At 39.5% G+C, this 12,742-nt stretch overlaps 1 protein-coding gene across 4 annotated transcripts; it reads right to left on the bottom strand.

The window, feature by feature from the left end:
* Nucleotides 1-531: 531 nt before the first annotated feature.
* LOC137024027 (guanylate-binding protein 4-like) lies at nucleotides 532-8,475 on the bottom strand. 4 transcript variants are annotated; one of them, XM_067391181.1, is made up of 10 exons: nucleotides 8,346-8,475; nucleotides 7,320-7,512; nucleotides 7,060-7,187; nucleotides 6,764-6,873; nucleotides 4,461-4,648; nucleotides 3,661-3,903; nucleotides 3,146-3,426; nucleotides 2,112-2,324; nucleotides 1,905-2,007; nucleotides 532-1,753 (listed from the first exon to the last, which is right to left on the bottom strand). In XM_067391181.1, exons 2-10 carry the CDS (start codon nucleotides 7,492-7,494, stop codon nucleotides 1,308-1,310), a joined length of 1,887 nt encoding a protein of 628 aa, XP_067247282.1. In that variant the 5' UTR covers nucleotides 7,495-7,512; nucleotides 8,346-8,475; the 3' UTR covers nucleotides 532-1,307. The 4 variants fall into 4 exon arrangements, with proteins under 4 accessions (XP_067247282.1, XP_067247284.1, XP_067247283.1 ...); XM_067391183.1 differs by having other exon boundaries at nucleotides 7,320-7,551; nucleotides 8,346-8,399; XM_067391182.1 differs by lacking the exon at nucleotides 8,346-8,475 and having other exon boundaries at nucleotides 7,320-8,262.
* Between the last annotated feature and the right edge of the window lie 4,267 nt (nucleotides 8,476-12,742).

The raw sequence follows: 12,742 nt of genomic DNA, 5'->3' as shown, positions 1-12,742 counted from the left end.
ACATCCCCTTTTATTGACTGAGCAAATAGCAATGTGCAGTTTAACTCTTGGTTTCACTTTCAAAATAAGCACCTGCAGGGCGTGTTAGCAGATACAAGACACTCTGAGTCATTGTTAATCTGTGTTGTTTTTTTTTCCCTGATTAAAGTCACAGGAAATTCCCAACAATGTCTGACTTTCACATGGGTTTCAGACATCATGAAAAGACTGGGGAAAATCTGTGACTCAATCAGTAGTGTGATGCTAACAATGCAAAGGTCAAGAATTCAATGTCCAGGAACTTTCAACCATAAAAATGTGTTGAACTGCATAAAGCCTTTACACAAATAACAAAGCTTGTAAGATAAACAACACAACAATGAAAGTTTCTGGTTTAGTTTAGTTTTGTTAGTGTGTGCTCCTCCTATGGGCAGTGGGGGAAGTTTTGTTATAAAGGCTGCAATTCCAATCCAGAAGAGGATTGATTGTGATCGTAAATGACTGTGAGATGTTCATCAGGCACTATCAGCACCACTGTAAAGTAGATCATCTTCAGAATATGTATTTTATTTTACTATCACAAAAAAATTCAGTTGATAACATCCAGGGCTTTTGGGATACCATACAGTATTACAATATATACAGCGCCATATAAATACACATGACTTTACTTGCTTTTAGCTGAACTTTTTTTTCATAATTGCTGAACTTTTGCTACATTGACATTTTATTACTGTGAAGCTGCTTTGAAACAAACTGTATTGTGTAAAGCACTAAATCAATGTGATTTGGCAGTGATCACTTATAAACATCATGTTGCCTTACATTGGTTAGTCTAATCCAGTGTTTACAGAACATGAAGATCTAGGAAACATTCACTCGTCTGTTTTCTTTCACCGATCCAGGAAGCAGATTTGTTACAGCTGGTTTCACATGCTCATTTCAATGAGGATCTGAGACATTCAGCCTATGAAATTTTCACGGCTAAATAAAATCTAGATTAAATCAAATCTTATACTGTACATCTGATATTTATTAAAGCTAAAAAAAAAAGAAAGAAATAATTTAGACAGTTGTTGCAATGTTATTTCTGTCAGATATGTTCCTGTCAGATTATAAATTCTAAAATCAGCCCATGTAATTTAGATAAATGGGTGATCAAACATTACTGAATTGACAAAATGACTAGAAACAACTGTGATATAACATGAAAAATATATGTAGCTATGATTTCAAAACAACAAAAAGTCACGTCAAATGCAGTGAGATTACAGTAATTATTAATCCAGAAATCTGTAAATGCAGTGAACTACATCTTTCAACACATTTCACTGTATAGAACAGCCGGATCGAGATCGAGGTGCGGGTCTGCTATTGATTGCTTGCATCTGCTGTATGTGTTGCTGCCTCAGCACTTCCATGTTCTGTTCATTTCTCCGCTGCTGATCTGCTATCATTTGTCCATACTTTCTTGACATTGTCTCCTCTACATCTGCATTCTTTCTCTTCAACTCGTCTATCTCCCAGGCCATCCTGTCAGCTTTCTCCTGAAAGCCCTTCTCCATCAGGGCAGCCTGCTCCCTCATCTTACTCTCCATTGCACGCTTTGTCTCCTGTTGTTGGCGGGACATCTCCTCTTCCATCACTTCTATGACCTGTCTCACCCTCTCTTCATTATTCTGTTGTTCAGTCTCCATCTTCTCCTCCAGTTGACGCTGCCTCTCTTCCTGAGCTATAATTTCCTGTTCCAGAAGGACTGCCCTCTCTCTCTCCTCTGGTAAGCCATAAAAGAAGTGGTTGAAGAAAACAGTTGAATAAAAGATGCAAAAGAGACAAGAGTCCAATCAAGGAGACAAATCTAAGATAGACTCTACAGTGTCATCCCATGTGTTTAAAAATGAATACACTGAAAACAAAGGTTTTACCACAAATCCTCCTTTCATTTTCAGTTAGTTTATCATCAGCCTGCAGAATGGCTGTGGTCACTGCAACCTTCTCCTGTAGAAACTTCTCCAACACCTCAGCAATCTATGAGGAAATGCAAGTAAAGGGTCAACATGATGTTAAAAGTTGAATATATGATTGTCATAATTAGTATTGTTCTATATAATGTAATGTATATAATTTATGACCTTGACTTCTTTGCAGGCCAGTGTATTGTACTGAATCACAATGTCCTCCAGGTCCTGGCAGAAGAGATCGTAACCACCAGCTCTGGCATAAAATCCTCCATTGATTCTTTCTGTCATTGGGTCAGAGAGAACTGACATAAGACTTTCACATTTTGCCTCAGAAGCCTTCTCATTGTCCCAGAGATACGCATCAAACTGACGACTGATGGCTTCCTAAAACAGCACACAGAAAATCAGGAAGGATGCTTAATGCTCATTGTTTGAGTTCTTTTGCACTTTATCTTTCATCTTATCATTTAGCGTTTATCCAAGTCTTATTTACCTACCAGTGGTGGCGGCTACCATGCAAGGTGTCCTATCCTAACCACTGGGAACAAGTAGGGGTTCAGTGTCTTGCCTAAGGTTACTTGACATATATAGCCAGGATGCACTAGGGCTTGAACTGGGAAACTTTTGATTTTTAATTTCACTACCCCCTGAGCCAGTTTTCCAGGTTAAAAACCTGGAACCTTGCTTCCAGTTAATTACATGTTGTCACATTACTGTCGAGTCCAGGCACTGCACAATATTTTGTAATCCTCAACAGCATGTTTATTGCTTGGTAGCTTGATCTGGTTTAGCACCACATAGGCCTATGTTACTTAGGCTAACTATCCTATTGCATGTCATACACGAATAGGTGAGCGGGGCTCAACAGGCAGTTATGAAGTAGGCTTTGATCTTCTTCTGCAGAGGCAGTGCTTGCTGCCCTTTGACGCACTTTGTAAATCCTGTTGTTTGCTGGGTGTGGTGTCAATTAAAGTTTTTATTTGACTAACAAGGAAGTTTTTAGCTCTAAAACTTACAGGATATTCTTATAATATGATGACCTCTTATATGTAAAATGCTCAAGGAAAATTTGATTTCTCAGTTCATCACTCCTTTAAACTGACTTTGAACTACCTGTGCATTTAACGGTTTTATTGCACACCTTCCAGCCAATCAGAATAGAGTATTCAGACCATGGTATAATTTGATAGGCAACTCCCACCTACCTCTAAAGATGTCAGGTACTTCCCATCATGATCCCTAAAGGAGCGTTTCATGAAGGTTTGTGTTGCCATGAGGGTGAAACACTGGTGTTCAGAGGTGATTTCATTTAGTTCCAGGGGAAAGGAGTTCTTGAGCTTCTCCATTCCACTCTGGTAAACCTCAAGCCCCTCCTGCAATGCAGCTTCATTCTCAATCATTGACATGGCGATCACAGCATTCTCCAGACACGGCACAGCCCCACTGGAGATGGTGTCCACATATGTTTTTGCAAGATGACCCAAAACTTTATGAAGGCACAGGGTTAAAATACAAGGAAGGTGAGAAAAAAAGGTAAGAATAAATGGATGCTAGCTGCTTACAGAGTAGCAAATGGCAGGTGATATGTTTAACAAAGAGGATTCATTTCTAAATCTGTTTTTGATTTTTCAAGCACCATGTCATGAAGATGTCATGAAGACCCCACTGCCCACTTAAAAAAAACTGACAGTCCAAAACATTAAGAGACTTAACGTTTTACCTCTGCCAGTGACAGTATATCCATCTTTCAGATTTTTCACTTGGCTCTGGTCAAAGATAAACTGGCAGAAACGATCAGTGACCTCCAAAAATTGTTTTGAAATCTCAGCTGGGTCCAGTGTCTCCAGATAAGAGACATTGTCTGGATGGGTTGGGAATGGGAAGGTGAAACATTTCCGTGATGGGAAATATTTACGAATGCACTCTCTTGGAAGGTTGTAATTATTAACTTGACTCGAGGTACCTTCAAGAGAACAACACAAAGATTTAACAAACATGTTATTGATAAATGGCCTTGGATATCACTGTAGGTAAACACAGAAAGCTAAAATCAGTTATTGGAAGTGGGAAGGTTTTGTTTGCTCACAGAAAGACTAATCACATATCCATAAACTAGCTGCACAGTCTAATAAAGCAGGTTTATACTAGGTGGCCTTACATCAAATAATAAGTACAATGTACTTATAGTGATCATATTGTATTGCAAAACACATTTGCTGCTATTGAGGTGGGATACGTGTTAGAGAGATTAGATTAGAGAGGTTTGGTGGTATAGGTAGGTTTAAGGGTGTGTTAAGATGTAAGGGATGGATCAACAGTGTAATTACAAATGTAATTACAGAACTAATTGCATGCAGGTATTTTTAAATATAAGTTCAATGTAAAAACATGAATGTACTTCATACGTGCATTGTATTGAATGATAAATTTAGATGCAAGTATATAGTAGTAGCTACGGCCATCTAATATAAAGTGGGACCAAGCAGTTAATTAAATAAAAGTTCAAGCTTTGAATATTACCTAGTTTTAGTTTCAGAGCAAATTCTAGATATTCATCCTCTGTTGCATCTTGGCCATTGATATTTAGCTGCAGAGTGAAGTCCCTCACAGCCCAGATGAAACTGGGGAAGAACTTCACAAACTCTGAATCATCTACAACTTCATCAGGTGATTTGATCTTGATGTACTCTGTTAACTCAGTGACATATCTGTTTAGTGTGAGTTAAAGAACATAGATTATAGATTCACTATGAGCCAGGGACCATATTTAAAATAGTAATCTCAATTTAAAAGAGTTGTTATATACCAAATGTAACTAATGGCCACAATGGAAAAAAAAAAATACATCTATAACATGAATGCCATAATTACATTGAATCATTGTAATTTAAATGCATGAAAAATTTCACAGTGTAACGAGTCCACTGTAGGCAAGTTGTGATGAACCAAACACAGTTTATTGACAAAAAATGTAGCAAGTTTTAACTGTAACCACAGTTCCCTGAGAAGGGAATGAGACGCTGTGTCATTGACGCTTTGAGAACACCTCTGCGTGATTACATCTGAAACATGTGTCAACTAGTCCAATGGTGAGACGGAACGTGGTGACTGTCAACAAGGAACATGGTAGCCGTACATCTTTAGTGTCAAAGGGAATAATTCTGCAAAAAAAAAGCGATCCTGCAGTAACTCCAGCACTGTACCAACTGGGCAGAGATCCATCGAGATCTGTCGAGATCCGCACCATGAAGTTAAAACCCTATGAGTCTATGAGTTTGGGCCCCCTCAGAGGCCAAACCCACAGGTTTTATATCTCCAGGCAGTGGTGAAGGACCGTGCCTCCCTCCTGACAGGAATCTCCAGGGGAAAGGAGTCAAAGAGGGACACTAGGTCCGAGAACAATATTCAGCTCTGCCAGTATGGCGCTACTAGGAGTAGACTTATTTCATACCGGTGGATTTTCTCCATAACTCCTAGGATTGCAGAGCAATCGGGGGAAATGCATACAGACATAACCTCGGCCATGTCTGTACCATAGCATCCAGCCTCAGGGGGGCTGGGTATGTTAGGAAGAACCAAAGTGGACAGCCACTTCCACATGGCTGTAAAATCTCCCATATACGCTTCCCCACCCAGGGGTGAAGTCTCCATTCCCCAGGTCTTAGCCCCTGTTTCGACAGAATGTCTGATCCTACATTCTGGTGCCCTGGGATGTATACTGCTCTCAGAGACCACAGGAGGATCTAGTGTGCCAGTTTGCATAGTGTATGAGATCACAGATCTTGATCTTGATCATATAAAGTTGGTTGCCCCTTGGGGAAAACCCCTTGGTCTTGAGCCACCAATGCAAGGGACTCATGTACAGCAGGCCAAAAGGTATCATGTTGGACAGATGTGCAGGGTGATAGAGCTAGACTGAAGACTCAAACTGACTTCTGATGTTCTTGTCCTAAACATAAAATTGAAAATGAATTGGCAGTAAACAAACTTGGACAAGACTAAGGTCCTGTCCTAAATGACACACTTCTATGCACTTTCGGTCTTGTGGACAATGGCTGCTGTGTGCACGTGTCTTTTAAGTCCACGAGACAGTAGAGTGTTCCATTTGTCAATTTTAGGCTTCAGAAGGGTGCTTATGAATGCCCCCTTTGTGGCCATTATGCGCCCTTGCTGTGCACTTTTGCTGAGCCCGCTCTGGTGTAAGCTCCTTCCCAACAGTCAAAGCGTCGTTACGTCATGAAAGTGTGGACTAGTAGTAAGGCCGTGAGTGTTTAGGGTGGACATAAGATTCCCCAAACAGTAGTTACATGGACAATACTAGGCAAAGGAATGAGGACTATATACACACAAAGACTACTAAACAAGGAACACCTGTAATGAATCACACAAAGAACCAAGGAGAACAAGATACGATAGGCTTGTTTGAGATGCATTAGGCGCTGCGCAGACCAATCGGTGTATGACATCAAAGTAGTGCGAGAGTGTTTGGAGAGCATACGACTCCTTATGCTTTTGAATTGCTCTCACTGTACTTTGATGTCATACGCCGATCGGTCTGCGCAGCGCCAATGCATCTCGAACAATCCTATAGACAAGAAAACCAATCAGCACATGACATCGGCTGCCTGCTGTCCCGTGTCTGTTTCTGCATCCACACAACGTAACACAACACAGACCAAGTTTTAATACCCAGTGTCGCTGGCCACGCTGGGCATAAGCGAACTGCATGGGTTACATAAGGAATATTTCTATTGTGGCAGTCAATCACAACAATATATTTTTAAGTCCTGCTTTAGAAATTGAAATTATGATCAGAAGGATACTGCAGTTCCTCTATGGCCTTGTTGTCAATAGTTCCTCGGCTGTTCAGCACTAGAGTGCTACTCAGAAGGACAGCCAGAGAGAAGATCTTGGTGTCATGCTTTGAGTCCCCCTGAGACAGATAGAGTACGTTGATTTGACATGAGACCACAACCCATAATAGAAGACACACAATGTCTGATCTGTGATTGTGAGATTGGTGTACAATATGCATTCACACAGAAGAAGCTTCAGCAATTTATGGAATCAAAGTTCTGTGTGAATGTTGCAACAGATAGTTAGATAGTTTGGCAGTCACCTTGTCCACGTCTCCGAGTCCCTCAGTGTCCAGCAGCACCAGAGTGGTTCCTGCTTTAGTGGGGTGATCCACACACCACATCCAGATGCCCTTCGTCTTGGACTCAATGGTGCTGCCCAATGCAAACCCTGATAAAGCCACACAAACACACACAACAAAAAAACAACAACACACACACACACACACACACACACAGATTGACTTGCATGTTACTGCATAATGTTTTTGGATGCTATCAGTGCTGTCTATGGGGGTCTAACCTGTTTGTTGTCCTGCGAGGCGATTCATCAGGTAGGACTTCCCGGTGCGGTAGAGACCCACAACGGCCACCACCACCACTGGCTGCTGGATCTGCTGCAGGATCTGTAGAGCTGACTGCTGCACACACAGCTTCCCATCTGACTCCGTGTCAATCAAGCATACTGGTTTGTCCATGATCACTGGAGAATAAAGCTGTCCAACAGATACGCACCTTTAAAATCCTTTAAGTAACTGCAGTGTAATGGAGGTAAAAAGTTAAGATGGGTTGAAAAATATTCCAGTAATTCTACAGTACACAATAGAGTCATTCACCGGATGAGCAAGCTTTAACTTTTTCAGTTTGGGGAAGTTTGTGAAAAAAAAAAAAAAAAATGTTTCTTATGTCATCGTAGCACACGCATACACATGTGGATAGAGGAACAGCAAAAAACCACAGAATATTCAGGCTTATACACAAAAAAAACCCACATCTTTCAACACATACAGACATCCACACTCACATAATGCACACATATACACATTCACCACAAATTACACAAGAACACTGATTCAGATACAAAGAAATCCTGTCAGGTTTGTGTCCAGCTACCATATATCTATATATGGTATATATGCTACATATCTATAAACTTACTTGGTTTAGCTGATAAACAACGTCACAAGAAAATGTAACCAATAGGGTAGTGTAATGAGAACTGGTTCCAGTTTAGAACCGGTTCCAAAAAGAAAAAATTTTTTTTGACAAATATACACAAAAAAATAACTCAAAATATGGACCTAAACTTTATCAGCTTTATAATGGCCCTAAACTTTATCAAGACATGTCAGGGTGTAGATATCACTCATATCCTCATACACACACACAATTATATATGGTTTATGATGACTCTGCATGTGTATTAGCTTTTATACTGAGCCAATGATATTTTCTATCTGCTAATCCCAACTCCACCCATAAACATAAACATCCTTAAAAACTGTGTTGTAATACCCATGTAACCCATGGATGAAGGAAAGTCACTTACCTTTTTGCTTTACTTAACTTCAGTAGCTCAATCTGAGCTGTATACAAGTTGTAGCTTCCTGACATTCTATCTTTATATCTTGGGTCCAGCCTTTTAAGGCTTATTGGTCTAGAGTAAGTTAGGGGATGTCCTATTTATCGACTAAGTAAAGAGCAATGAGAAGTATAACTCTTGGTTTCACTTTCAAAATAAGCAATTGACTTTGTCCTGGATATCATGTATCATGAAAAGACTGGGGAAAATACGTTAACATGTGACTCAACCAGTAGTGTGTGACACTAACAATGCAAAGGTCAAGAGTTCAATGTCCAGAAACCTCTTTTACTAAAAAAACTTTCTACCAGAGAAATGTGTTTAAAAAGTTGTTTGGATAAAAACATATATATGAGTAAATGACTATTAGATTACTGCATGAAAAACAATAAACGTTACAAGATTACATCATTACAACAACACATACACGTGGAAAGGGTTTAGATTCTGAAGTCTCTGAAATAGTCAAGTCAAGTCAAGTCACCTTTATTTATATAGCGCTTTTTACAATGCAGATTGTGTCAACTGTGCTACTGGCTGTCGTGTCGATGAGGTCTTCACAATGGATAATCTAGTCGACTTGATCTCTGCTGATACTTCAGGGCTGCGTTGTGGTCGTAAAACTGCTGACATGGACTGAAATGCTAAGAGATTCTTAAATCCATGGTCAATAAACCCTGACTGTAGCAACTCATGATAACAAAACTTTTTAATGTTTAATGGTCAAAAGAAGGCTTTTCCTCTAGAACAAGGTATAAGTGAAATTTCTGTGCTTTTAACAATGTTGTCATATTAAAAAAAATCACACGCTGCTGTTTATGATGTTTGTTCATTGTCCTGAAAATTCCATTCAGTGAAGGTGGCAGAACTAACAACCTCTCCTGTCCTTTTGTTGTTGTTCATGAAGACTAATGTAAGTGATTTTGGGGAGCAGTCCAGCTGAGTGTGTGGATGTTAGCACAAATGGTAACTAATATCACTTTGTAGAAGCAATATATAAACTTTGTGTTTCTTTAACTAATTATATAAGTTTCTTGTTTAGTTTAGTTTTGTTAGTGTGTGCTCCTCCTTCAGGCAGTAGAGGATGTTTTGTTATAAAGGCTGTCCAGAAGAGGATTTCCTACACATGGCCCCAGGGAGGTTATAATTATTGTTATTTTTAGATGTTATTTATGTTTTATATGTATATCCCCTGGGTTCACAGACAAGGTTTAAGCCTAGTCCCAGACTAAAATATATGTTTGAGCTGTTTTAACTGAAAGCAACTTGCACTGACATATCTTAAAATATGCCATTGTTTTGTTTCAAGAAGAACACCAGTTGTTATGTCTGCATTAATTCTTCAAAATCTTCATTTATTACTTGGCATTGTCCATCCCAAACATGCAGCCTGGAGCGCCCTCCAGTGGCAACAGGTAAGAATTAATTAACCCAAAAACATCACAGTTTCTCCCCTCTTAATCAAATTCCCATGTACCCCAACTTCTAGAAACACATGGAATTTAATGTATGGAAATGACTTGATCTCTTACCTAACACTATTAGTTGGTGTCACTCCAAATGAATGCAAACTATGAGGTATACAACACAGATACAACACAGGAATTTGAATCGCTTGACAGCCCATTAATCAAAATTTGAATCGCTTGACAGCCCTAATATATATATGTATATTTATATTAAGGCTGTCAAGCGATTAAAATTTTTAATCCAATTAATTACATAATGTGGCAATTAATTCCTAAAGGTAATTTAGGGAGGAGCAAGCCCATCTAATCTTCCAATCAAACGCCAGAGAATATAAGCAGCTGCTTACCTCTCTTCAGTCTCAGCTGTTACAGTTCCATAAAGAAGAATGTCCGACACCCCAGAAATCCAGCTTTTCCCATCAGACGATGAACTCTCCTTTCTTCCCGAGACACATCTTGCGTAAGAATGGATCTTACAAATCCAAACACAGAGTGCTCTAGTTGCAAAATCCAGTGCTCATACCAACCGTGCTTCAGAAGACCACTCTATCCTCCACCCTCAAGATCACCAGTTTTAACTGCGTCTGGTCTGTCTTCTTCACAGACTTCATCTTTACATTCTACTGCTGCTAATCCACTGATTCCACCAATGACAAAATGGTCCGTCAACAGCCTATGTCAAGCCCTCTTCAGCTCTGGAATCCATTTCTCCCGCAGATCATCAAAAGCTCAACTCTACGACCTCTTCACTAACAACAGTTCCAGCATTCCAACAAACACTTCAACATCTCATAAAAGCAAGCCCTCATCAACTTCTGTTTCCCTTGCATATGTTTCCCAGTATGCCTTTGTAGACAGTTATCCAACCTACTCAGAGAACAGATCCTAGCGTGAGGCTGCCTTCGCTAGGAGTCAAAACCAATCCAGATCCCCCAACCCATCTAGTAATAGCCCAAGCTCCAAAATCTACTTCATACGTCCCTCACTCAAGCAGTCACCATAACCAGATTTTCACTTTAATTTCAGGAATTGGCCTCACTGTTCCAATACTTTTGGAGGGGAGCGTATTTGATTTTATAAACTTGTGTTATATGAAAAGAAAAAAGGAGGAATAACCACTGGCTAAACAAGAAATTTTATTTTATGAATATACAGGGGAAGACCCTTTAAAATTAAAATAATTAACAGACTATAATATGTCTGAACACTAGAGGCTGACATTTTATTGGGAATCCCCCAAGATGGCAAACAAAATCACTATTAATCACATGATTGGGATGGGACAGGAAAAAATGTCAGCAGGAGTGAGCAGAACTGGGAATCGTTATAACACCATTATTCCCAGCTTTATACACAAATATACTGTTTATAAAAATAAAATATATATTTTAATTTTGAACTAAACTCTTGTTCCCTTTCTCTTCATGCTCTCGTTTGCTTTGGTGTGGCTGGTTAAGTGAATGACGTGCTCCACATCCGTAACAGTTGGTGGCGGTAATGCACCAAGTTGGTATGCCAATGCCAAACCGTTTGCTATTGTTGATATCTGGGACACGGTTCCACACACTTCTTAAAACGTTTGCTTTTCTCAGCCATGATTTACCCTTTTAGTGTGATCGCGCTTCAAACAGACAGTCCCTGAAGATGAAAAGAGAATAGAATTTTTTTCATAAACATACAAAGTTTTACTTTACTGGCTCAGGGGTCCCGTGGTCATTAAAAAGGATTTACTGAGAGAGAATACTTGGCAAAAACATTGCAAAATGTACATATACATAGCATGAAGAAGAGCAAAATTGAGTCTGGCGTGAAAGAGCGAGTGAGAGTGAGCAAGTATTCTGAACTGGCAGTGGAATGCCAAGGTTTACCCCGTGGAGGTTGGATGCCGGGGCTGTAGGGGGTGGCAGGGAGACATCCCTGATATGCCACTGCCCCCCGATGGGAGATGTACTGGTATAGGGCGAAACATCGGTGAATGTCGGCTACCAGCTGACATAATGGCATCAAAAGATGTACATCAGGTGGAAATGCCATGCAGGTATAACATCTCACCTGTGTTATAAATTATGCAAGCCAGCATTGTTTTTGGGACTTTGTTACACACCTCACATGGGATGTTATTTTATTTTGTTTTTTGCCTTTGTTGTCATTCGTACTGGGAATAAACGGAGAAGAAAACCTTCACATTCTAATGAACTTGTTTTAAGTTCTTCTTACGAATTCCCACAAGGCTTTCCACTGGATTTGATTAAAAGTTTTTATAGAAGGTCTTGGTCTCTATGACAGATTTGTTGTTTTTTGTGTGTGGCCCTTACAATTCTACATCTGAATTAATAAAGTAGGTCACATAGTTTTCCATCATTGGATATCATTAAGACCATTCATGTTACTTAGAAAATAGTTTTTTGTGTGTGTGTTTTGTTTATGGCACCTTTCACTTTGGACTGCTGGTCGTCTGTGCTTTACCTGTAAGATTGTCAGATGGACTAACACTTGTACAGTTTTATTTTAAAGAGGTACTCTGAATGCAGTTTCAATCAGAGGTGTTTACGAAGCTGCTCAACAGTGCTGAAAGTGTCACATTTTTTTACATTTCAGTATTGACTTAGTAATGTGGTTAGTACTTTTGACAAAACTAGTGGGAACATTTTTGCAAAACGAAAATACGTATCGGCATGTGTGAAATGTCCACTGAGTGGTGCTAAAAGTGTGTTCAGTTTTTTTCCTAAACAGATAAACGTAAATATGGTACGTTTTATATTATGTTGGTTTTGTATGCATCACTGCAGTTATGATTTGAAATGTGAGTGGCACTAAAAATCTAACGCTCCATTATGTTTTAAAATAACACACCGTCTACACTATACCTAAACCTCCCCGATAGTGTTAAAAAAA

The sequence above is a fragment of the Chanodichthys erythropterus genome, chromosome 8 (assembly GCF_024489055.1).
Source record: "Chanodichthys erythropterus isolate Z2021 chromosome 8, ASM2448905v1, whole genome shotgun sequence".
Lineage (NCBI taxonomy): Eukaryota > Metazoa > Chordata > Actinopteri > Cypriniformes > Xenocyprididae > Chanodichthys > Chanodichthys erythropterus.
Note: the sequence above shows the minus strand (reverse complement) of the source record. Positions and strands in the feature narration are given on the sequence as shown.